The 26750-nt window shown below is 40.2% G+C and overlaps 1 protein-coding gene across 3 annotated transcripts in view; it reads right to left on the reverse strand.

Moving 5' to 3' along the window:
• Positions 1 to 2855: 2855 nt before the first annotated feature.
• The window catches only part of zmp:0000001167 (protein phosphatase 1 regulatory subunit 12A), a 34753-nt gene continuing 10858 nt past the window's right edge, over positions 2856 to 26750 (reverse strand). Inside the window, exons 2-25 of one of the 3 annotated variants that reach the window (XM_046858901.1) lie at positions 18622 to 18752; positions 16347 to 16465; positions 14574 to 14730; positions 14352 to 14496; positions 14201 to 14275; positions 13669 to 13751; positions 12166 to 12344; positions 10393 to 10514; positions 9928 to 10131; positions 9198 to 9292; positions 9026 to 9115; positions 8801 to 8899; positions 7921 to 8010; positions 7645 to 7735; positions 7400 to 7519; positions 6799 to 6895; positions 6606 to 6691; positions 6457 to 6513; positions 5511 to 5533; positions 5356 to 5419; positions 5171 to 5275; positions 5024 to 5074; positions 4015 to 4124; positions 2856 to 3980 (exon numbers count right to left, since the gene is read on the reverse strand). In XM_046858901.1, the coding sequence (XP_046714857.1) occupies positions 3929 to 3980; positions 4015 to 4124; positions 5024 to 5074; positions 5171 to 5275; positions 5356 to 5419; positions 5511 to 5533; positions 6457 to 6513; positions 6606 to 6691; positions 6799 to 6895; positions 7400 to 7519; positions 7645 to 7735; positions 7921 to 8010; positions 8801 to 8899; positions 9026 to 9115; positions 9198 to 9292; positions 9928 to 10131; positions 10393 to 10514; positions 12166 to 12344; positions 13669 to 13751; positions 14201 to 14275; positions 14352 to 14496; positions 14574 to 14730; positions 16347 to 16465; positions 18622 to 18752 (2445 nt within the window). In that variant the 3' untranslated portion in view covers positions 2856 to 3928. Of the gene's footprint in view, positions 3981 to 4014; positions 4125 to 5023; positions 5075 to 5170; positions 5276 to 5355; positions 5420 to 5510; positions 5534 to 6456; positions 6514 to 6605; positions 6692 to 6798; positions 6896 to 7399; positions 7520 to 7644; positions 7736 to 7920; positions 8011 to 8800; positions 8900 to 9025; positions 9116 to 9197; positions 9293 to 9927; positions 10132 to 10392; positions 10515 to 12165; positions 12369 to 13668; positions 13752 to 14200; positions 14276 to 14351; positions 14497 to 14573; positions 14731 to 16346; positions 16466 to 18621; positions 18753 to 26750 lie in introns of all 3 variants that reach the window. The other 2 variants (XM_046858899.1, XM_046858900.1) reach the window with 2 other exon arrangements.

Here is a 26750-nt window from a genome sequence, read left to right on the forward strand (position 1 = left end):
GAATAGATGGGACAAACAGATGAGGGTAGAGAAGACGAAGGTAGCATTCTCCCAAAGGTCATTCGGCTCTCCAGGCTTGTCTATAAACATCCACGTGCATGTTAAATCGATTAGCAGCACGATTGGAAAGGTTGCTCCTCTGACATACGTCAGTCAACAGAAAGAGGGTCAATCAGATGCTTGAGAAGACTCGAGAGAACCGAAAGAAGAGCACTTCTCGCACTTCTATTTCTAGTCGATCAGTAGCTTCAACACATTTTGAAGTTTGCACCCAGTTTGTCTGCATTCCAATTAGTCTTGCTCTCTCTCTCTCTCTCTCTCACACACACACTATGGGAATGTTGTGCCCATTGCTCCAGCTGTTTCTTCCCCCAAGGATGCCGGACATCTGGTGGGCAGGGATACAACAAAAGAGACTAAGAGAAAGAGACAATGTTGACTGACGATGTCTCGTTCACAGATGAGGAGCACAGTGGGTATCTAACGCACTAAGGTTTCTTTCAATTCAAATGTACATCACGAGAAGAACTCGACTCCACCATGACATTTGCTTTCCATCCCCCCCAAATGAGATTCCTAAAGATCCCCTATTCCTAAATGAGAAGCCTTTTAGACTTTGATGGGAAAATGTCACATTCTAGGACTTGTGGTCTGCAGGACTCGATAAACAAAAAGAAGTACGTAGAGACAAAAAAAAACCCAGCAGATCAATACCCTAATATATTCGTTGCTGATCTAGAAGTAGGTGGTTGTGTTTTTTTTGTCAGCTATTATGGCTATGTTCAAGGCGAAAGCCAGGATTAGTTATACAAATGTGTAATGTTTAAGATTCACTTAAAAAGAAAAAAACTAAAGACCAAATTGGGATTAACTTGATGAAATTTTTTTCAAAAGTATCAACAAAAAAGAAAGCAAGTGTCATGAAGTATTAAAGTCCAGCAGAATAGACAAATCACACATTATCATCAGTCGTGACGTGAATAACACTGATCTCCTCTTCATCATGGCACCTGTTAGTGGGTGAGATATCATTAGGCAGCAAGTGAACATTTTGTCCTTAAAGTTGATGTGTTAGAAGCAGGAAAAATGGGCGAGTGTAAAGATCTGAGGGAATTTGACGAGGGCCAAATGGTGATGTCTAGACGACTGGGTCAGAGCATCTCCAAAACTGCAGCTCTTGTGGGATGTTCCCAGTCTGCATTGGTCAGTATCTATCAAAAGTGCTCCAAGAAAGGAAAGGTGGTGAACCGACAAAAGTGTCATGGGCAGCCGAGGCTCATTGATTTACGTGAGGAGCGAAGTCTGGCCTGTGTGTTCCAATCCAACAGACGAGCTCCTGTAGCTTACATTGCTGAAGAAGTTAATGGTGTTGATGATCGATGAGTCAAAACTGTTTTGGCAGTGAAAGAGTGACCAACACAATATTAGGCATGTGGTCATAATGTTATGCCTGATCAGTGTATGTTTAATGGACATTGGATTCTCAACTAGGTGGTTGTTTTTCATTAAAAGATTAATGATGCATTTGTAGTGTTGATTCAAAATTGGAGCTATAATAAAATTAGTTCAAGAGGCTGCAAAGGTTTAAACGATTTTTGTCCTTCTATTCCCATCCCTGTCTTAAAAGAAAAGAAAAATACAAAGAAGTGTAAGGTTTTGGTTTCTCATTGGCATGCTTTCTTTCACTGAAATTAAAATGATCTTTAGCTGTGTCGTGCACCTACCAAAATTCAGCAATGATTTTTTTTTTCCCTGAACAGATCAAAATGAAGGTGAAGAACCATTAGGGTGTTTCCTCAAGAAGTCAGTCGGGCCCAGGACACAGCTTTCCAAAAAGGTATTCGAAGCTGCTATTTATTTAATGTACTACGCTTTTCTAGGTAAATTGTACTAGTAAGAAAAAATTGCCCATTCCACCATCTACAAGCAATGCAAGGAATCTTTATGGATTGTATAGTTAAGCTCTTTATATTTATTTATTTTAGTTTTTTAATTTTGTAGTTATTTTTTATAGCACCAGCACACTATTGCCAAATATCAAATAGCATGAAGGAGGAATTTCTCAAAGATCATTCTGATTTTCTCACTACTGTTAAAAAGCCATTTCCATATGAGATTGCTCTTTGAAATGAAATGCCAAATGCAATGATGCAGCGATTAGATTTTTCACTTTTCATTTATAAAATACTTCACCATCCTGTTGACTGACTCCATAAGAGGTGGTATCAAAAAGTTTCGAGACTAATGATGCGAACTGGTGCTTTTCTGACCATGTGTTACTACGTCTGCAATTTCATCACAGACAGCAATTTAGAACAAAGAGCAAACATGAAATCCTGCATAAAACTGTTCAAATCTGCCACAGAGATGTTTGAAATGACACGCATTTGACAAACGGCGATGCAGCAACGTGCTTCAAGAGTGGAAGAACATCACTGGAAGACGACGAGCTCATTCCCCGAAAATGTCAAAACCACCGGCAACTTGTGCATGACGATCACCCTACAACAGATTTGACACCTGAGGACTTCGCCCTGAAGATGAAGATCCAGCTCATAGGGTTGACACCATTACAGAGACCCAGTGCGAGTCTCACAAGATGCTTGACGGGCTTCGACAAGAAGACCCCAGGACACATTCCAGAAGTGGCAGGAGCACTGGGAGTGTTGTATTGCTGGGCAAGGGGACTATTTTGAAAAAGACTGTGTGAAAACAAACAGATAAAATACTTTCTTGTAAACAGAGCATTTTGAAACCTTTTGATACCACCTCGTATTAAACCGCAAAATTGGATGAAACGATGCTCAAAAAAAAAAAAAGTGTGAACAAATATCGAGAAATTCTTGACACTAAGCTACAAATGCACACAACCATTTATTAAGTGCTGAAATTCGTTTTATAGATATATTAAAAACACATGGGTATCACGTTACTTTTGACGGCATTATTATTATTTTAAGGGAATAATAGATGTCCATTTATATAATAAACAAAGTTACCGTCCTCGTCGACCGAACAACAGGGGCGAGGAAACCGACGTGAAAACGGAAACACATGAAAACGATATTCTTCGCCTCTATATCGATAACGTGGAAAACAAAATACAATGCATAGCGTTAACAGAGGCTTGTGCACGAGTGGGCTTGCACCGATGACACTGCCTGCATGTGGGTGTGAAAGTGTACTGCTCTCGTTACTGATCGTAGTGCTGTGTGGCTGTACATTCAGCCGATACTGGGTAACAACGTGGTCATAGAATTGGCAACTCATATGGTGTGTGTGTAAAAAGTGTATGCAAAAGTGCAAAATTACCGCAGACCTGAAGGAGCCTGAGAGGTGTGGAATGTGTGGCACTCAAGTGAATGTTGTGTACGCCTCATTTTTGTGTGTGTGTGTGTGTGTGTGTGTGTGTGTGTGTGTGTGTGTGTGTGTGTGTGTGTGAGAGAAATCCTGCCAATTGTGTGCATACATCATTTCCGACTCTTCTTCAGAACATATGGGGCGAATAGAGTTCATAGTGGATGTGCATATTCAAGCGCAGACACACACACACACAAACATATATAGATATATACACACACACACACACACACACACACACACACACACACACACACACACACAGGTAGGGATCAGGTCACTATGCAGTTTAAACGGTGCGCATATAAAAATAAAAAAAGTGATGTGCTCTGATCATTTTCTTCGTTCTCACACACGACTAATTCTTTGGCACAGGATGTGAGGAAGGGGGAAGGGGTGGATTGTGTCTCTCTCTCTCCCGCTCTCTCTTTTTGAGCCTCGGTCTATCTTCTGTTCATCCTCTCGTTGGTTTACTTTCGTTCGCCTTTTCTCTTTGTCTATTTCGAGAGCTTGCTGATCACTCGGATGAGCGCTCCGTTTTCGTCCTTCAGCCGCTGGTTGTCCGCTTTTAGATCCCCCAAAACCTACGAGGACAAACACACACATACACACACACACACACACACACACACACACACACACACACACACACACGTGTGACAGGACCGCGTGGAGAAAAGCGATAGCAAATCAATTGGAACGTATGTTCTTACTTTCAGCTCTTCCTCTAGCTCGGCTGCACGTCTCTCCAACATCACTTTCTCCTGAGAGAGAGAGAGAGAGAGAGAGAGAGAGAGAGAGAGAGAGAGAGAGAGAGAGAGAGAGAGAGAGAGAGAGAGACGGACGAAATCCATCCCAAAAATACAGAAAAAACAAGGAGAGGTCATTAGTTGAAAGAAATAAGAAAGTAAATCTTATACTAGCAGAGAATCTTTTTTTTTTTTTTTATAAATATGTTTTACATTAGGGGTGTAACTGTACACAGAATTCACGGTTTGGTACGTACCTCGGTTTTTAGTTCACGGTTTGGATTGATTTCGTTACGGTTAGGGGGAGGAAATTCAAAACATAAAATTGCTTGTCGTTTATTAACGCAGTTTATTATTATTTATACTATTAACGTTTGTGAGCAACAGTTTTTGAAAACACTTATAAATAATATGCCTGCTTGGATAAATAATATATAAAACAATATTTTATAATATTTGATACAAATAAAATACAATAAATCAAATGAATGCAGTACCCTTTATCTCATTGATTCAATTGAGTAATCAATTAAATTGGCACAAATTAAATTACATTTGAAAATGAAATTTAAGGAAAGATGTGTATTAAATAGTTTAGATCTGTTAGACGCCGTTTGAGTAATACAGATATACAGATTTTACAATTTATTTTTATTAGATATTAAAGAGATTTTTACTGAACTATTACTTACTTAAAATTTCAGCATAGTTTACATTGCATTTGTTACACGTGCGCCCATAGAAAGCCCTCTAACACCAAACGGTTTGGTACGAATGCGTGTATCGTTACACCCTCAGTTTTATAAAGTATTATAACCCCAATTTAATGCATTTCCACACTATTACGTGCTCCACCACGGTCTGGCTGGAGGAAACCCGAACCCCTTTATAGGAAAAGAAGAGCACAAACAAACCTTCTTCTCCATCTCCAAAAGAGCGGTGCAGTCGCTGAACCTCTCCTGTCTCTGCACCACACAAACATGCTTTCGGTTAAAACCCGATGTGACGCCGGAGAAGCAAAATGCATAGTGTCTTGGAAAACGTGTGTTTTTTTTTTTTACCTGGTTCGCCTTCTCCAGCTCCATTCGAGTCATGGACACGTTCCTCAGCGTGTCCTGTAGTTGAGCCTGCAGCTGAGTGTTCTCTCTAGACAACTTCTCAAACAACTAGCATGCACACAATCACAGCACAGGTCAGATTATACAGGAGATAAAAACACACACAGTCTAATATCAAGAGCAAATACCCTTTTATAATCTTTGACGTCTGATCCACCGGCCACGAGACAATCGTTGAGGGATGGATTATACCTGAGAGACAGAAAGAGAGGCCGATCATATCAGACTGATTGTTACTCAACCAAATAAACCAAAAAAAAAAGTCAAAATATTAAAGACATACCTGCTACTTGGATATCTGTGCGTCTATTTCACAGAAGACGAGATGAGAGAAAAAGAAAGAAAAGATCGAGAAATATAAATATCAGAGATAGTGTATGCAAACAATGAAACAATGAAAATGACAAGGGGTGACCCCGAATAGTCAAAGATTTTATGCTTTGACAGGATGGGGAGGGGGAGCGGGGGGTCTACGGGAGATGACGACGGCTTAATTTCAGGTACTTTAAATGTATTATATTAATATTTTTCAAATATAAAAACATGTATAAGATACACCGATCAGGCGCATCATTATAACATTATAACCTTATGAGCGATGAAGTGAAGAACACTGATTATCTCTTCATCATGGCTCGCCATAATGTTATGCCTGATTGGTGTATGTTCAAGCGAGAATGAATTTTAACGCAAACTCGCAGCTTCGATGTCACGGAAAACTTTTCATATTTTTCATCTTCCTAATTCTGACTTCTAGAAGTCAATGTTTGATAAGATTTCGGGGTATTAAATGATGGAATGGTTTATACCATCTAGCCAAAAAAAAAAAAAAAAAAGCTGTAAAAGATCATCTTGGTGCTGTTTTTTTATTGTTTTTTGTTATGCACTTTGGGTATTAGATCTGTTTTCAGAGTTATTTATTACAGGGTTTTTGACATTTAAACGTACATTTAAATGAGCCCTTTTGGGTTTTCTGCATCTCCCTGCACAGCATATGGATTGTACAAAATCAGTCTTATTTTTTACTGTTTATATTTCTCGCACGGGCAATTTAGATGTTTTAATTTGACTTGCTTTTAAATAAAAAAAAAAGTAAAAAAAAAAAAAAAGAAAAGGCGTTTAACAAACACACACGATTCGACTATAGGCAAGACTTGACAATTCTGATTCGGCTTTGTAAATGCTTAATCGGGGACACCCCTAGAAATGAGTGATCCTGTCCCTCAAACCTGTGGGTCCGGCCCACCGCTGCTCTCGTCCTTTGCGTTGGGCTCGTTATCTTCACTCTATGTACAGAGATGAGAACATCAAACCTTCATCCTGGCACTCACTCATTCTAAACATCGACACGCATCGACACTCCGTCCATATCGCCCACCTCTCCGGCACGTTCTCTCCTCCGAGCTCGCGCTCTCCTCCTCTCCCTCGCTCGTTCCTCAATTTCAGCTAGGCTGTCCTCGGCATCTATCACCCACACACACAAACACACATACACAAACGATGTAGAACGGTCAAAAGAAAAACATCTAGACTGCTTCCTGGAGCAGAGGTCATTAGGCAGGAAAGGTCACCTTTCCTGTCAGCAGGACGAGGTGCACCAGGAGGGTGAGTGAGTCCCAGCAGGTCCGACTTCTGCAGGTTTGCGATACGAGACCTCCAACTCACCTCCTGAACACACACACACATACAGAATGTAAAAAAAATAAACCAAACAATGTCATTATGTTTTTTTCTTTTACACTGACAGAAAAGTTATAAAGGAAGGGATGCTAGTTGTTTGACATGATATTGGGGGGATGGGATTCGCATTTCTTTTTGTGGGAGTATCCAAAATAAACCAAGTTTTTGGCAGGAGATTAAAAAAATTTCGCATTTCACCAATATTTCCTTTGAGGGATGGAATAATAAAGATAATTGACTGATGTCAAAAAAAAAAAAAAGTACAGATGGCCCCCCGAGATACGATGATTCGTCCAAACTGTATGATAAAATTGTAAAAATAGCGCAAGTCCAGGTCTAGTTGTAATTAAGTGAAAAAAACAACATTTAATTATATTTTGGAAAAAAAACATGACTGACAATATTAATGATGTCTAATAAATATGTTAAAAAAAAATCTAAATACCAACATACACCAAACTCTGTTAAGTCAACAATCTTAACCTTTCTTACCCCTTCCTCTCCTTTCTTCTGCTTCGCTTCTTTTTCCTCTTCCTCCTTAGTCCTGTCTTTCGTCTTGTTTTCCGTCTTTATTGTCTTCTCTGCTTCCTGGAGGTCGGTAAGTGTAACACCCTGTGTATATATGTACATTATATATATAGCAGGTGTGTCATTAGTGGGGGGAAAAAAATCCCCCTAATCCATTTTGAGTATTGTCATGACTGGCTCTAAGGTCACATGTTTCACAGCAAGCCAACCTGAGTGGAGCGTCTGGACTGACGTGCATGCCTGGAGCGAGCCTTCCTCTGAGCTTCAGCCTCCTCATCGCGTACTGGGGTCAGATATGATCTGGGCACGCGCACACACACACACACACACACACACACACACACACACACACACACACACACACACACACACACCGCCTTAATTAGGCACGGTTGTATGTTTCTTATTAAATGTAAGTGAAAATGCAGACTGCAGTTAATCCTTAGGCAGCCTGATAAATTCCACACTAGCTCTATGACTCTCACCTCCGCCTCTGCTTTATCTCCTGCTCGCCTCCCGTCGTGGATGTTGTCATGGACACAGGATCCTTCTTCTCGGACTCTTCCTGAGCTAACCTGCGTGACGGAAAGGATACACCGTCAGTGTATCAAACAATTTTATACTGGAATGTTGATAGTTAACTAATCTAAGTGCGCACAAAAGATTTGGTCCCAAGCCAAAAGAAATGTAAAAAATAATATGCTCCCCGTTTTATGCTTTTCAGCCAGAACCTTTTTGACGCCATAACAAATTGTACACACCGGCCTTAATGTCAAGCTTTTAATAAATAACGGAAAACATGAAAGACCCAGCAGAAGATCTGGGTCCACATAATGTAGGTCTGTACATTTTGTCAGATACTGTACTGGGCCACTATGATGTAAATAGACATTATGAAATAAAATATTACTCTTTCAAGAAACAGGACAACAAAACCACTAACAAAGTATTGAAAAAAAATCCTACAAAAGGTCTTAGTCATGCTAGAAAAGGTTTGGGTCTCCTAGTTTGAATGAAGGCCTATACATTTCTATGTCCTTGTGCACAAAGACCTCATGCATATGTGTTTTACACGGTTTGAAGTGTTAGATCTTGAGTGGCCTGCTATAGAGCTCTGACCTCAACCTTACTGAACACCTTTGTAATGAACTGGAACGCTGACTGCACCCCAGGCCTCACCTCAGTACCTGACTTTCCTTGTGGCTCAATGAGCACAAATCTCTAGTGGAACATCTTCCCAGAAGAGTTAAGATCATAACAGCAAATGGGGACTGAATGTGGAATTGGATGTTCAATAATCACATACAAAGCATATGGTCAGGGGTCCACAAACTTTTGTCATTATAGGGTACATATAATACACACCTCTGAGCCACTATATTGTTGAGGCGACTGAGTCCAGATGTTCCTTGTGTGGTGACGGAGGCCACTGTAGAGTCATCAAGTTTCCTTCCATAAGATGAGCTGGAGCCAGGGAGACAAAATTAAAAGCAGATCATACACATGTTAATGTGTGTGTGTGTGTGTGTGTGTGTGTGTGTGTGTGTGTGTGTGTGTGTGTGAATGTGAGAGCATGTGAGAGACCCTAACCTGCGAGGTAAAGAGGGGTTCTGTGCTGCCGGCTCACTGCCTGACTGGCTGTTCAGCCGTCGTGTGTATGAGGAGCTCCTGCTCAACCAACTGCACACAAATCAAATCGTCATGTCTTGTACATAAGAACAAGAAAAGCATGACCTATTTGCTGCATCTCTTACACACAGACCTGCTGGGGTTGTCTGAGGCGCTACTGGTGTTGCTGTCTCCGACGCTGAACAGGCGTCTGGACGGAGTGGGCTGCACTCGAGCTAACCTGGGCTCCTGCACAAAGGGAGCAGAGAACATGTGTTTATGTTGGTGGTGGAATGAATTCCCTGAGGATGAAACAGACCGAGTAAATGGCTTCTACAAATCGAGACCGAACGCTCACCAACGCTGGATTACCAAAACACATGTGACTCGATTAATGTGACTATTACAGCAACGTAGATTTGGTGGAATTTCATCAGAATTCTCGGAATAAAACTTGTAAAACCGCCAATAACTATAAAAAAAAATATATATATGCTTACAAAACGTGTTATTCTATCTTCCTGTTCTGTTTTACGTGGTATTTCTGAGTGTCGGTGTGCAAGTCTTCATACACAAAACCACCAGAGATTTTATAAATGGTTTGAGATGAGCTCGGGAACACCCCTAACATATTTTTAGTCATTCATCCGATCCTTATCCATGATGGGGATTAATAAAGAATGTGAACGATGTTGATATGTACAGGAATTAACAAGTGTGAGGACACTGTGTCTACACCTCACGTCTTCTGTAACACCTACTTGCAGACCAGAGCTACAGGCCAAGAATGGAAAAAAAAGGAAAGGAAAAGTTAATTTAGCTGCCAGCAGGGGGTGCTTGATAAAACAACGGAAAAAGGGACCAGAAGGTTTGTGCGGTGTTACCTTGGTGTCGGTGTCTGAGCTGAGCCTCGGGCTGGAGGCCGAGCGGGACATCCCGATGTCCGAGGTGTTCTCGGAACCTTTTGGGTTTTCTGTAGCTGCTTCGGACACGCCTGAGGTTCCCAGAGTTACCGAGCTGCCTGCTTTGCGCAGAGACGTCCTCCACGACCCCGGAGCCTCACTTACTGCAGGCCGTGGTGGCTCCGGCTACACACACACACACACACACACACACACACACACACACACACACACACACACACAAGCCCTTCACAACACTACAAAAGTGTAAATCTGAGAATCTAATACAACACATGTAACATATTTACAGTTTCTTCCCATATGTCTACTGTACAGTCTATTGAAAAGCAATGACGGGTATAGAAATAGAATTCAAGGATAAATCTGAATAAAATCTCAATGATATCCTTTTCTGCAGGTTTACAGTACAAAGCTTTCTTAACATACCTTTTTAACCTGGTTGGTCGTGCTGCTGGTCGTGCTGCTGGTCGTGCTCGAGGTCGTTATAGGAGCAGCACTGTTGCGTTTGTTGTTCAAGTTGTTGATCAGCTCCCTGGTTTTGGCCTTTTCTAAAACGACACATAAAAGACTATGAATGAATCCTGATTGAACCAATCTTGTGTTCCGTGGGTATTTTCCTAGTGGGAGTCCCTTTGAGTGAAATACTTTTCACGTTTCTTTTCTATTTGCTCAGATTTAGCTCCAAAATTGCCAAACTAATACTGACTAGAACGAGGATATATTTTCTGAGGGATGCGAGAGAAAAACATGGCGTTGGATATCTTTTATTCATTGAAAACGTAAATTAGTTTGGCCGTCTTTAGTAAGGGGTTTGCTCTGTTCAAAACTGCAGTGGACCTGGAACCCATTGCAGAACAATACCTGGTAACAAACAGGAGAATTCAACGTGGAACAGACGCCATTTGACTTCAGGACACCATGAACATACATATTTGCACGCTCTTTCACAGTTAATGAGAATGAAAGATCTACCAGTCTACCTGCCTGCATGTTTTTGGACTGTGGCAGGAAATGAGATACAAAGAGGAAGCAAATACAGGGAGGACAGATGTGACACAAGGGGAACAAACAATGGAATGGGGAGAACACACAGTAAGACGGGGAGAAAAGACAGCAACACGAGAACACTGTAAGAAAAGGATGACAGACAGTTAGTCAGGGAGATGTAAAATAAGGGGGACACGGGAAGAACAGATGGTTAGTCGGGGGGGATGTAAAATTTTGACAACATACAGTAAGAGGAGGAGAACCGACGATAAGACAGGGAGAACTCGACTGCTACCACCGTCTCTCTGGGTAAGAGGTAAGTATACCTCAAGGCTCTTCTCTGTTCTGGCACCGAGGTGGTCCAAACAGTGGAGTCCCTGGCTATCTTCAAGCGACAGGTGAAGACCCACATCTTCCTGAAACACCTAAACTAGCAATTTTCCAGGTTTGCTTTGTCTTTTACAAACAATTTTTTAAATCCTCTTAACAGACTTGTAGGCTGATTTATCTTTCAGTTTGTAATGTAGCATACGTGTACATTTATTTATTATTAGAGACTCAAAGCAATTTTTGTATGTCGCTCTGGACAAGAATGCTTCGAAATGCCATAAATGTACATGGAAATAAGAACAGACAGCGTCATGAGAAGAACAGACTGTACGACGCGGATAACAGACGGTAAGACGGGGAGAACAGATGGTTACGACAGAGAGAGGAAATGGGTAACAGACGGCACGATGGGGAGAACAGACAGTAACACGGCAGTAAAAAGAACAATGACGGGGAGAACAGATTATAACTTTGGGAGGAAAAACACTAACTTCAGCTCAGTAACAAACCAAAGACAATGGACCCATGAGGCCTCACTTAACCACTGAGTTGCCCAAAATGTATTAAATGCATACTTTGATTGTATAAGTAAATGTGAAATTGAAAAGTATTTCGCGACCTGTGAAACATATTGAACTCCTGCTCTGTTACCTGGTACGAATAAAAATATTCATTGAAGATGCATCGCGTAAAACCTGCTTCTAAATACATACTCTTATATGTACATTATTTCATTGGGGTTAGATCAGCCAATCGAACCGCCCTGGGTTCCACACAGGCGCACTTAGACATCTGGAACCTCTGGACTTCACGCTCCATGCTGACTTTTGCAGGGTAAAAGTGTATCATGTGAGCTTGGTGTGAACTGCCCATAGTGCTCACCTGATTCCGCATCGCTCTCCGATTCGCTCTCCTCCTCTGAACTGGAGCTGCTGGAAGCTTTGGACGGTGCACCTGGACAGCTCTGGGTGTTCTGCTCCTCCTCTTCTTCCTCCGTGGGTGAAGTCTGGAGGGCGGGCGGAGGGTGCTTCTCTCTCTCGTGCAACGTGATCTTCTCCTTGCTGCTCATACGAGAGATGGACGTCCTGCAGGAGCGGGCCAATTCACCCGGCACAGAACGAGTGACATGCAAACCAGCCAATCGGTGAGAGCAACAGAACAGGTGAAGCGAATGAGTGCGCGGGCTTTTTTTTTTTGTTTTTTTTTTTGGCTGTGGCGTGAAAGGCATTGGAGACCCGGGTTCCGATTCGGTGCGTTACCAGAACAAGAATTTATATGATCAATCTTACAGAATTCAGATCCGGGGTTTCAATACCTTTAGGAATATGTGCTTACACAACCCGGACATCAAAATGCATAGTGCTGTCTGGTATAATTTATCACACACTTCATAATCACTATATATTAGGGGTGTAACGGTACACAAAATGTACGGTTCGGTACGTACCTTGGTCTTTAATATAGGGTTCAGTTATATTTCGGTAAAGTTAGGGGAGGAAATGCTAAACAAATTTGATTGTTTTTTATTAACGCAATTTATTATTATTAACATTTATGAACGGTTTACAATTTTTTAAACAATTTTAAATAAAATGCCTGCTTGGTTGAAAAAATATAAAATACTATTTTATAAAAATCAGAATCAAATTAAATTGTGTTAACTTTTTTATTATATTGATTAAATCAAGTAATAAAGTCATACTGATTATATACAATTAAATAGATGGAAAAATGTATTTTAATATTTAAAAAATAGACCCCATTTGGGTAATACAGAGGCGCATGTAAGTGTGTGTTTTACATTTAATATTTAATCTTATTAAGATACGATCTACTTATTTTATTTAAATGCCGACTTATGTCTTAATTCCTCCCATCCATACTTTTTTTATAGACACTGCGCTAACTATTGCTCCTTTTTATATTCCTGGCTTTTTTGTGCATGTTTTCAAGTTTAATAATAATTAATAAAAAACAAAACAGTTTTGCGCTCAAAAAGCTTCACTCAAAAGTCGAGGCAGAGACCAAACAAACTTGCAGTCCGCCACTTAATATGTTCGTGAGGGAACTCAGATTTGAACTTTGTTCCGCACCTTAAAAAGGACTGCATTCGGTACACGTGTGCACTGGACCGAAAGCCCTTTTCCGAAAAATTCCGGTAAGAATACGTGTACCGTTACACCACTAAATACATTTCCCCAGAACACTCATCCCTCCATATTTATCTGTAACTCATTACAGCTCACCATTCTCTTCATCTTCGTGTCAGTGTTTATGTTTAGACATGCAATTCAAATAGTGTGTCCTTTTGTGAGGCCAGAGCTGGTGTGTGAAATAACATGCAGACCGTATCTGAGTCACACTCTGTGTGTGTGTTTGTGTTACCTGCGTGGACGGACTGGTGCCATAGAAATGGGAGGACTGGTTTCAATAACGGGCATCTGCATCTTCTGTTTCTCAGTACGCATCTGAAAAATTTTACACATCGACACCGGGGTAAATAAACGGCGGCTGAAATTTCCGCCACCTCGTCCCTCTATAAAAGAAAACCCTGACGATCTGATAAACCTCATCAGCCTTCCAGGAAGCCGACTTTATATAATTAACTGCAGAAGAAAAAGAAAGGTAATATAATAAACACTCTGACATTCTATTATGTGATGTCCTTATATGGCTCCTGGCTTGAGGACTGCTGCCCTGCAATAACTCACAGTGCTCTGAGAATGAGTGTGTGTGTGTGTGTGTGTGTATATGTGTGTGTGTGTTCTAACAAACGGCTTGCTTTCAGAGCACGTCCCAGCACAGATAACCTTTTCTTGAAAGAGCGAAAGTGGGCTTTGAACATAAACCAGAGGGAGAGGTGATAAGATAGGACTTCCCATGTGGAACATACCATACGGCACACACACACACTTACCGCGTTCTGCTTCTTTTGCAGCTCCTCCAACTTCTCCACTAGATTCTCATCGGAAACATCGAGAGCAGTTTGACCCTGTGGAACGCGAGCAGTGATTTAATATCGGATGGAAACCCGAGTACGAGAGAAGGAGAATTGTGAATACGCTCACCACGTTACTGACGGCGTTCATGTCGCACATGTGATCCACGAGGAGACCGCACGCTTCCTCCTGCCCCCAGTGAGCGGCAGCGTGCAAAGCTGTCCAACCGTCACTGTCCCTACTGTCCACGTCCAACTTGCACTTCAGCAACACCCTTCAATACACACACACAATTATACTGCAGCCTGTAAAAAATTAATAAGCGTTTCCGTGTCACGGTCGTGCACTCACTTGAGCACTTCGATGTAGCCTTTCGCCGCGGCTACGTGCAGCGGCGTGGCCTTAGTGTTGGGATGCGGCACCAGCGATCCGCTCCCTGCCAAAGCGGCCGTGGCGTCCTGCATCATCACTCGCTCCTCCTCTCTCCTCGCCTGCTCCACGTCCACACCTGTCAGACGCACAGGGGGGCAGCGGAGAGCCTGGGTTATAGTGTGCATTATATGCGCTGTGTGGTCAAAAGTTTGTGGACACCCGACCTTAAGATCCCTACGTGCTTTTTTTTGTATGACGGGTCGTTTCAGGTTTCTAGTTTTCCATTTCACATCCAACACAATGAGGCCGAGGGCGTGAAAACTTCCAAAACACTTCCTTCCTCCTGATTAAACATTTTAGGAGGAAATGAGGTTCACAAACTTTGCACTTTGTATGTGAATAGCTCTTCTGTCTTATTCTCATTCGAAGACATATTTTATAGTTTAGATATAAAAATTTCTATCCTAATTTTTATACCTAAAGTTAAACTTTATACTATTATTCTACTTTTTATTATTTATATTCTATTTCTATTTACACAGATGTAATATGCATTTCACTACGTCGTACTCGGTATTAATGTGTGTGACATAAAATTAGATTTGCTTCTGCAGAGTGTATCAAGTGTATATAGCATATTATAGCATAGAGGGTATAAAGTGAAAGTTCCTAATGAACCACGTCCAATATGAAACTAAATTAGTAGAAATCTTCCCACTGTGGGACGAATAAAGGTATGTCTTATATGAGTTTCCTAATGAAACAGATGGATAAACTGATGAGTAAAATATATTAGAAAATTAAATGAAAAAACATCAGGATTACATAATTGGGGTCACTGAATTTATTGATTTATTGATTTATTTATTTAAATTGACCAATTTCATTTGTGCCTATTTAATCAAGTACTCAATTGAATTATATATAATAATAATAATAATAATAATAATAATAATAATAATAATAAACTGTATTGCTTTCATTTTATTTTTGATAATGATTTTTACTTTTATAAATAATTTTTTTTATTTAAACCAAACCAGCATTTTATTTAAAATTGCTTTAAAATAAAAAAAGTAAAATGTTGATGCTAATAATAATAAACGACAAGCGATTTTTACGTATGTTTTGCATTTCTTCCTAGCGAACTGTGAATTTTGTGTACCGTTTATATAATATATGGAGTAAATATGACTCGGTGTTATGTTGTATATTGTGATTTCTGAGATCATTTTATTCTCTCTCATGACTGTAAAACGGGTATGTAATACTGTACTATGATTTTTATTAATACAATTCACAAGCTCTCAATAAACGAAATTTGATCGGTCACGATTTTTTCAGTTGCTGATCTACAAATTATCAATTTGATTTGGGAATTAACTCTAGGCTCACCCCATAATTCTGAACACTGGTCCCATAGAATAAGAAGACTATAATATCGGCAACATGAGCAAATAATTCCAGCACACTGATTCATTTACAACTTCCTCTTCAGCTCTAATGAGGACAATCAAATTACGAACGTTGCCTCTGCGTTTCCGCCTTCTGCTAACGTATGTTTGATACTATAAATCTCGTAACACAATAAACCTGTAACATAAAAGACTATCTTTCAGAAACCCAACACGGACCTTTGACCGTAGTATCCGCTTTTTTCCCCCCTTCATCCTGCTGTTGTCTTTTCTATTACTTTTTTTCGCTCACTCAATTTGTTCACTTGGTGCTTTTATCATCCGTTCCCCTCCTCACCCTGTTTTTTGATCTCTGCCTTCAGCAGCCTTTCCATGGCGTCATCTGTGGCCACATCCAAAGGAAGTTCCCCCTCGCTGTTCACCGCTCCTACCTGTGCGCCATGCTCGATCAGGTACCTGCAACACGGACACATCGTACAAGGTTCCAAGGGCTGAACAGTACAGTACAGGAAATCAAGCAACAACAACAACAACAACACCACCACCACTAACACTAACACACACACACACACACACACACACACAGATAGAAAGATTTTCTTAATTTTGCCTGACTTTAATATTCAATTCCTAACAATAGTCATTAGGAAGCATTTCTATCAAAGTTCCTAATAAAACCAAACCTTGTTAAACCTAATGCTTACATCAAACCAAAGGTTTACATGTACAGTATTTTTATTTGTTTAAATGTTTCTATTATTTTATATAAAACTTATTACCGTAATGATAAGCGGTACAGTGTCGCTGAATTGACTGTTTTTCCACAGTTACTCTGTCTACAGTGTTCTTGTCTCATGTCTTTTTTTTCCATTAAATGCTGCACTTTGTGATGTCAGTTAAGGGTTTGGTGTAGTTCTGTGTTCCTTTTGTTAAATCATATCGTTTGAAGTAGCTTCTTGTTCCTGAGGGAACGTTGTTTCGTTTACTGTATGCTGCGCTGTAAATGGTTAGAATGACAATAAAGCCTACTTGACTTGACACGACTTGAAAAGCAATACACCTATTTATGTCAGGCCGAAACGATGCATCGTTACGGAGATGTAATTTAGCATTACGGGTAACACCCTGTGTTTCGGTGGCACCATTCTATATCGAGCCAAACTGCAGAACCCTTGATAAATACACCAGGTGTGCATCAATCAACCCTTTCACGCCTCAGTACATCTTTACACCCTCTCATTAAATATCTTATGCACTAGAATAATATTTCAAGCATGGACACACCCCTATTATACAACACATAACACAAATGACACGGAAGTCGGCTACTTGCCATCAAACTCGGCAGACGTGTACGGATCGCTGCTTGCTAGCAGACACATACGGATCACTGATTGCTAGCCAATGCTATGCTTTCATACAAGTGAACAACATGAACAAATCTCTCACTGGCTGGACTGTGAACAAATATATTAGATGCAGGTATATAAAATATCCCTGGTACTGCTCACTGCTGAATACACGATATGGACAAAAGTATGGGCACACCTGACTTTCCCAGCCCTATGTACTATACATCTTCTCCAAACACAAAAGTTGGAGGCTCAAAACCATACAGGATGTCTTTGTATGCATTAGCATAGAAGATATGCTTTACATGATTTGGGGTAGAAGATCATGAGTGGCCTGCTATATAGACCTTGACCTTAATGAATGATGAATGAATTAGAATGGTAACTGCACACCAGACCTCTTTACCCTACTGAGTTTACTAACACCCTTGTGGCTGAATAAACACAACTCGCAACGAGCACACTCCAAAATCTAGAGGAACATCTTTCTGGGAAAGTGGAGGTGATAATTGTGGACTGAGACGTTAAAAAAAAAATCAGGTGTCTACAAACTTTTGTCCATATAGAGTAGCTAGATTTAAATGTCTTGCCAGACAAGGACAAAGAAACTCTGTCAAACTGATTAATTTAGCTTTTCCAGCAAAAGTGACCATTCACCATCCAGCAATGGGATTTTCTACCTTTGTGCTGGTTTGGTGCTTTAATATTTTTATAATATTATTATATTATTATATAATTACCTAGAAAACATACCCTATGAGATTTTTGTGCACAGGAGATCCCCAAATTCGGTTTATCATGCAGGTAGTTTAGTGTGAGGGTGAAATTATTGTAAGTTAAATAGAACGGAAAAAAAAAAAACCCAAACACAAATATCACATGATTCCTACTGCACTTAAGGCTAACCTGTATTTCCTCCACATATTTCCACACAACAGTGCGACAGTCACATGATCCTGACAGCGCTCATATTTCCTTTGGTCAGAAAGTGGGACCTTTCCAGGTGAACGATCGTACAGTTTCAGAGAAATCGCATAATAAACATTGCAACTGGTCAATTTGGGGGTCTTTAATATCTTAAAATTTGGCATTACCCATCAACCTACTTTCTGTTCACTGTGTACTGCGCCAGCTACATATGGAAATGACAACGAAAGTTTCTTGACTTGACTTCTGCATCCCAACACAATCAAAGTATAAGCAAGTCTTGAAAGTACACACAAGGCACACATATCCACATATACACACACACAGACTGACTTAGTGATCTGGATGAAACCACAGGATGCTGCTGCATGGAGGGGCGTCCAGCCCTCGTTGTCCCCTCGGTTCACATCGCTACCGCTCTCCACGAGGAACTGCACCATCTCTGCGTTCTCGTCGATGCAGGCCTGGAGAAACAAGGACATGGAATGTGCGTTTACATATCAGCTGACATACATTTCTATATACGGGGTGATATCAAAAAGGTTCAAAATTACACGCCAAACAAATGGCAGCGGACTTCGTCCTCTTCCCAAAGATGAAAATCTGGCTCAAAGGTCACCATGTTTGACACAATTTCAGAGATCTGAGATTTTTGAAGGTGAAAGAGTGGAAACGTAGATAAATAATGTAATTTCTTGTAAACCGAGCTAATCTTGAAATCTTTCGATACCACCTCATACACACAAACACACACACACATACATACATACACACACACACGTTATAAATATAAATATATACAAATTATATTACACAAATACTTTTAATTAACAAAGAAAAAAGTACTTCTTATCCGATTACTCGTTGGAATAATAAATAATCGATTGCAATAGCTCTTATATATATATATATAAATAAATAAAACCCCATTTTTGGTCCTATTTTCTGGTGATTGCACATAAATTGCACACCACTTGTGCAATGCCAATACGTGTCACACCAAGTATTTCTCTGCACCAATACAGCTCCATGATCAACACATCTATGCTACATGACTTGGTTCTTGGTGCTTTTCTTGGTGTAGACTGTGTAAACTGAACTTCAATAATAAACTCTTTGGGGTGCTTTTCTGCAGGTTAAACTGGTTCGTCGTGTTTTCAAGATGTTGTCTTTGCATATTTTGCAAACAAACGCCGTTTGTGCTACGCTTCAAGACCGCCGTGCTGAGAAACAAATTAAGGAACTGCCTACTCTTAGGTATCAGAGTACAGTCTGTTTGGATCCTTCATCGTCTCACCCACCTCTTGCCTAAAACGTCATGCTGCATGAACCTTTCCGGTTATAAAAGTAAAAAAAATAAGAAAAAAAAGTGTACTTTGTTGGAAGTTATGCCGTGTTAGTTTCTTCTGGTGCACGAGAAGAGTTCTGTGATGAGAGGCAACAGTCATGGCACCGAGAATTCATTTAGTGCACAGTGAGGAGGCGACACAATATTTAACACAATGAGGGGTAAAGTGGTTATGGTTCAGTGTTACTGATCGGAATGTTGGTATCGCCAAGCTGCCTTTCTTGGGCCCTTGAGCAAGGCCCTTGACTCTCTGTGCTCCAGAGGTGCTGTATCATGGCTGACCCCAGCATCCTAACATCGGTGGGGAAGAAGAGAGAAAAAAAAAAAAAAAAAACACACGATTTGCACTGTTCTGTAATAAGGGTTGCAAAATTACAAAAAATTTTAATACTGGAATTAAAGGGAATAAACTGGGAATTTACCAAATTGCAGGTTAGCCTATATCAGAGAACCTAAATGTAGTTGGAAAAAATCTTGCAGGATAATCTTAGGTAATATAACCATGCACACAGCACATTTACTGCAGGGCTGCTGAGGCCACGCCCCCTACATGCACTGTGCATTCCTCCATTACATAACGCACATAAATGTTAAATCCTGCACACAAAATAATGTCCATATTGGTGAGCATTTTCTTAAAATACATTAATATTACATAAAACTTTGTGCTGTGTGCAAGCTATTGTACTAATAAACTAACAATTCAATCGAAGACAGAAATGTCATTGTTTAAATCTGTATTGGTTTGCATATTATACAGTATCCCCACCAGTAGAAATTCCCATAAAAAGTTTCCAAAACCTTTCTGGAACCCTAGCTGTAATATACATGTGACCATGGAGTGTCAGTAATTGTTTGGAACCAGTGTGAGCTTGTGTAGAACCACTTTACCTCACACAAGTAGGAAAACTGAGCACCAATGCACAAAGCATTTGTGAGGAACGTGTCTACAGCGAGCTTTCAAAAGCACAAAATAACATGTTCATTCGATTATAAAAATCATCAATACTATACAAACATGCAATATAACAATGTGTGGCATTACAGAGAGAGAGGCATTACACATATGGAGGATGAAAACCATTTTACTAAAGCAAGAAACCCATTTAAGACAACTCCAAACCTCTACACTACAACTGCACCTGTACCACCTACATCATCTGAATCAATATTTGTCTAATAACATGACAAAAACATTAAAATCTAATAAAATACAACTTACTCAACAGAGATGCAGACTCATAATTTACACCGCTTCTCAGAGGCTGTAAGCCAGTTGTACCGCTCATATTCACTGGTCTGAAAGTGGTGGTGAACAAACCCTTTCCCAGGGTAGAGACACGCTAGCGTAGAGACACGCTATCTAGCTTTGGGGTTGGCCGCCCTCTCTTCACGAAGTCTAGCTTTTCTTGAAAATGTATTTTTAAGTATGTCCGAGACCAAATCAATTTCACTTCCTCTGTAGGAGTAAAAACATCAGCTGTATTAATGTATGCAGCGATACAGACGTGTTTTGCCAGTCGAACTTGGCTGTAACAGTTTCCCCCTGACCAACCAATCAGACGCTATTCTGGGCCAGCTAGCGAATTTTAAATCTGATTGGTTGAAGAAACAGATTTATTTCTTATAGAGACTAAGGTAAAAAAAAAACAGCAGTACTGACTTTGAAGGCTCTGGGCAGATTAGATTGACATGGCAGCACATAGAGGCTGAAATCTGATTGGACAAAAAAAATCTAACATCCACATACATGTACTGGAAGCAGTGCAGCCAAGAGAAACGCTATTAAAATGAAGAGGAGAAAGTGTTGGGAATAAATTAATACAATTTTATGTAAAATCCACTAATGACAGCTTCTAATACATACATACATACATGCATGCATATAGGGCTGTAACGATTCCTTGAGTAACTCGAAGTAATCAATGGAATAATCGTTAAAATACTTGATTACTAAAATAATCGATAGCAGCAGCCCTACATACATATATATACATACAAACATACATATGAGGTGTGGGTGAGTTTGTGCCAAACAGCTATAGATTCGTCTTCTTAGGCGACAGACATGGAACCAAATATGGTCTTTAGCTGTGTTAGCCCATTTACCTAAAGCTTCAGGCTCAGCTGTGGATTTTTGTGATTGCTGAGGTGCTTTAATCAACACTTTAATCAACTTTTGAATTAACACAGACAATTTCTCTCATTGTTTTTTGTTTTTTCGCACCATTCTCCGTTGAGACTGGTCTGTGTGAAAATACAAGGTTTTTGAAATACACAAATTAGCCAGCTGGACCCTACAACCAAGATTTTCCCTTCCTCTGTACTGTTTTGAACAGTAACTGAAGCGCTTGACCAGTATCTGTATTATGCAGTGTGCTGCTGCCACATGATTTGCTGACTGGATAATATTAATATAATATATTAATGACATCCCAAATTCACATTTGCACAGGACAAGCCAATGAGCATGCTCACAATAATTGACCATGTCTGGGAAATTTGAAGGGAAAGAAAAAAAACCATGTGATCAGGTGCTGGAAAAAAAAAGCATTCCTCACACCCTTACACCACCACCACCACCAGCTAAGGTTACCACCAATGTTAAGGCAGGATGGGCCTCGTAATACCATCCAAAAACCATCAGAGTATTGTTGCTGACCATGTGCATCTTTTTATGGCCACAATTGGACTTAAATTAGCTACAGCCACATCAGTGATCCCCAAACCTGGTTCCATGAATACGTCTGTGAGTTCAGCATACTTCAAGAGCCGCCCCAGTCGCTAGATCTGAATCCAGCAGAGCATCTGCGAGACGTGTTGGAACGGAAGAATTCATGGCATGAATGTGATGACAAATCTCCAGTAATGCTGTTATGCAATCCTGTCAAACATAGACTATAAACCAGAATGAAAGAATCATGCCAGGAGGACCTTAGGCAGTTCGGATAGCAAAAAAAGGGAAAGACGGAGGGGTGTCCCTTCTAGAACTAGTACAGTGTTCCTAGTAATGTAGATTTATCCCAATTAGGGATGGTAAGATTCACAAATTTGCATCGGTGCATCGTCATAAAAGCGATATGTTTGTGCATGGGATACAAGCTGGCATTTGTATCATGATGCATCATTTTTAGCATATTTGCATCGGTAAAAACGATTTATTTATATGAAGGGGTTGAATTTAAGATTATAAATGATGTACTGCAACATCAAATAATATCTGGAGATAATACAGTGAGAACAGTGGCAAAAGAACGGTGTGTGTGGGAGTTGTAAGAGTGTAGAGAGAGAGAAATGAGATGATGTAGGAGGTTCACCTCCTAATGGTTAGTAAACCAAGTGCTGTGATCTCCCGAGCTCCTTGTCCATGTCCTGACTGCAGTGGTAATAAACCGATCGGCAGAACAAAGCCAAAAAACCCACAGACGTACCCTAGCATACAACAAAACATGCGTTATTTATATATTTTATGCATAGCATTCCACATTTAGTCCCGATTTGCTCTTATAATTCCCTCCACTCTCCTGGGAAGATGTTTCACTAGATTTTCAAGTGTGTTTGTGAACACGTTTTGTTCAGCCGCCAAAAATAGGTGTTAGTAAAGTCAGGTACTGATGTAGTTGAGGTGAGGAGGCCTGGAGTGCAGTCAGTTTTCCAATGAATCCCAAAGGATTCAGTAGGGATGAGATCAGTAATCTATAACAAGCCATTCAAGATCCTCCTGTAACAATGTAAAACATATCTTCATTGAGCACGCTTTGTGCACAAGGGCACTGCTATACTGGAACAGGTTCGGAACGCCAATTGAACGCTAAGTTTTATTAAACTGCACCCCAAGTCATTCTTAAAACACATATTACAGGAGAAATCAGGTGTGCCAATACTTTTGACTGTGTGTATATATAATGATTAAAAGATGCTTTATACTTTTATTATTTAGGAAGTGACCAATAATTTGCAAACAATATTTTATATGTAGATTGATTCTCAAGGCGCATTCAATCAGCAACCTAGAATACAGATTGACATGGCAGAGGTAGAGCTGCATCTTTCTGAATACAAACAGTAAAAGAACATCTGGTTTTATACAATATATATATATTTTTTTGCACTATACAGGCCCGTTTGTGAAAGGGCAATGCGTTAGAAGGCACTTGAGTAAACTGATGATTTGCGGTCTGTCTGGAGAAATACAAATAAAAAGTGAACTATTTGTACCATATTGAATTGCATCATATTTTCCATTGCATTGAATCGCATCGTGTTGGACACTATCGTAATATCGATGAATCGTATCGTATCGGTAGCTGCTTCATATGCATCTTTAACGCATCGTGTCGTTGTCTGCGAATCGCATCTGCCTCAGTTACGAAATGTGCATCTCTAATCCCCATGACTCCAGTGCAGCTCTGCATGGCTGTTTATAGAACTGTAATACTTGTATTTATACAAAATCTTGAATTTACTGGAAATTTACCCTCAAAGCTCTCATTAATACTTACCTAATGCCTGATTAGTCCGTACGCATTTTCTTTCCCAGACTAAATGACACCGTGCCTCGTATCTCTCTGCGAGTGGGTCTGGCTTTTACTCTGTTGATTATGTCATCTTGTTGCACCGCAACCTTTCCAAAATATTTGCCTAACACTCGCTGATATAAACACACAATGATTTGCATTTTCTTTGTCCGGGCTTGTGCTATTTGACCAATGAACTCGGAGGCATTTCTAAGAAATGTGCAAGCTAGCAAAAGTATGTGGACACCTGGTGTTTCGGGTGTATAGTATATAGGCAAGGGAATTTGAGGTGTACCTTAGAGTCTTGTCCATACACAGTAAACAAACAAACAAATACACAAAAATAAATTCAGGCCATTTATGGGACTTGGTGGATGCCCTTATCCCTTATATTACCTTGATATGGGGTTAGAGGCCTTGCTCAGGGGAGCAGGAGTGGCATAGCGTGGCAGAGATGGGAATATTTAAATGAGCAATACAAAATCAATTTATTATTATTTATTAATTGGGAGGGCAGACATTTGTACAAGTGCCACTATAGAATTGATATCTCACTGGTAGTGATCGGAAGTTTGTGAGGTCAAATCCAAATAGGACCCTGAGCAAGGTCTTAACCCTCAGCTGCTCAGTTGTTTGTCAGTCTGTGTGCGAGTTCAAATACTATAAATGCAAATACAAGGTCATACACTTCACATACAGTGATACGATAGTGATGACATTGCACCAAAGCATAAAAAAATTTTCGAATGAGACATAGAGACTTTTCCCAACATAAGCGCGTTAACCGTCCTCCTTATCAGGCCGAGGCGAGACTCATGCAAACACACTAATCGAGTGATTAACATCGTGCAAAACAGGAGTCTGGGAAACTCTGTGTTTTTCCGCTCGTCTAATTCCCCGGAGTCGTTCACCACATCCCATCCCCAGCATGAAAAAGGATTCCAAGTTGAAAAATGATAATGTGATGGACATACGAGCTCAGCACAGGCCATTCGTAGAAACGAAAATGTAACTACGAGACGGCAAGGGCAGGATTCGTGGGAACTGGTACTTCCGAGCAGGCTAGACGATCGAGATGGATCTCGAGCGGATGTTCTGCTGTTTCTGTGCTTCCTGTTTAGTGCTTTAAAGAGATTTCGATTGCGTGCTCACACAGACAGACACACACACACCAACACACACACATGCGCACACACACACACACACACACAACCACAGGTAATTAAGTCAAAACAGCACTTCTCTCTGTCCTTTTTAAGTTCAATGGGTTTTTTACAGTCAATGAGATACACTGAGACAGAGAGAGTCATGATGAACAAATACCATGGATTAAAAAAAAAGATTTTTTTACAGCATACGCCTTCAAATATGTAAGATGGAAATAAAAAATATATTCATTAATAAATATGATATAATTAATAAATGCTAAATAATCAATATGATATAGCGCTCTCCGTGCAGCACGCAGTCTTGCATGATAAATCAAACAGCACGTGGTGTCAGTGATTCGCCTCTAGAGGCCGCTCACGTAATGACAGCAGACTGGAAGCCAGAAAAACCAACGGTATGGATTTTTCAACAATTAATCAGGCGATTTCTAATCACGATACTTTAGGACATTTCCATGGTACTTATCAAGCTATGTAATTTATCTAACGAACCTCCTGTACAAATGCTAACTTGAGCGTGAATGTACTTTTCTTTTCTGTCTAAAAAAAAAAAAAATCATCTATTTAGTACCAAGTAATTTGTAATTATTACAAATATCAATTAATAAAAACATTTAAAAAAAACACCCATGATACCTCTGCATGTATTTTCTAACCCATTATTATGAGATCATGATTATGGACAAAGGTTTGCAGACACCTGACCAAAAGATTTTTGGTTTATGAACATCCAGTTCCACATTCAGTCCCTATTTGCTGTTATAATATCCTCCACTCTTCTGGGAAGTTGTTCCACTAAATTTTGTGGAATTTTGTGGTAAGATTTATTCGGCCACAAAGGTAAAGTCAGGTACTAAAGTATGCGAGGTGAAAAGGCCTGTCAGAGTTCCAATTCACTCCAAAGGTGTTCAGTAGGGTAGAGGTCAGGGTTCTATAGTGTGGCACTCCAGATCTTCCACTTACTCTAACCCATGTAAAGCATATCCTTATGGAGCTGGCTTTGTGCACAGGAGCATTGTTACTCTGCAACTGGTTTGTGTGGCTTAGTTCAAGTAAAGGGGAAAGTAGTTCAGATAGCTTAGTGCAGTTTGGTCTCCAAAGAACCTCAGTTCGAGACTACTGGTGTGAGGACTGTGCTGAACTCTGCAAAGAGAGAAAGTCTAGTCTGTCCTACCTGGGGCTCCTGGAGAGGTTAAACTGGGGGTTATGCTTCTCTGGCCTCTGTACTTCTATATATAGGGAAGGTGGTAGGTTAGTGGTTAAAGCTTTGGACTTTGGAGTCTGAAGGTCGCGAGTTTAAATTCCAGCGCCGTCAATCTACTGTTCCTGAGCCCCTGAGCAAGGGCTTTTATCCCATAGCTGCTCAGTTGCATGAATGAGAAATCTGGATAAGAGTGTTTGCCGAATGCGATAAATGTAACTCTACTG

The sequence above is a fragment of the Silurus meridionalis genome, chromosome 10, assembly GCF_014805685.1.
Source record: "Silurus meridionalis isolate SWU-2019-XX chromosome 10, ASM1480568v1, whole genome shotgun sequence".
Taxonomy (NCBI): domain Eukaryota; kingdom Metazoa; phylum Chordata; class Actinopteri; order Siluriformes; family Siluridae; genus Silurus; species Silurus meridionalis.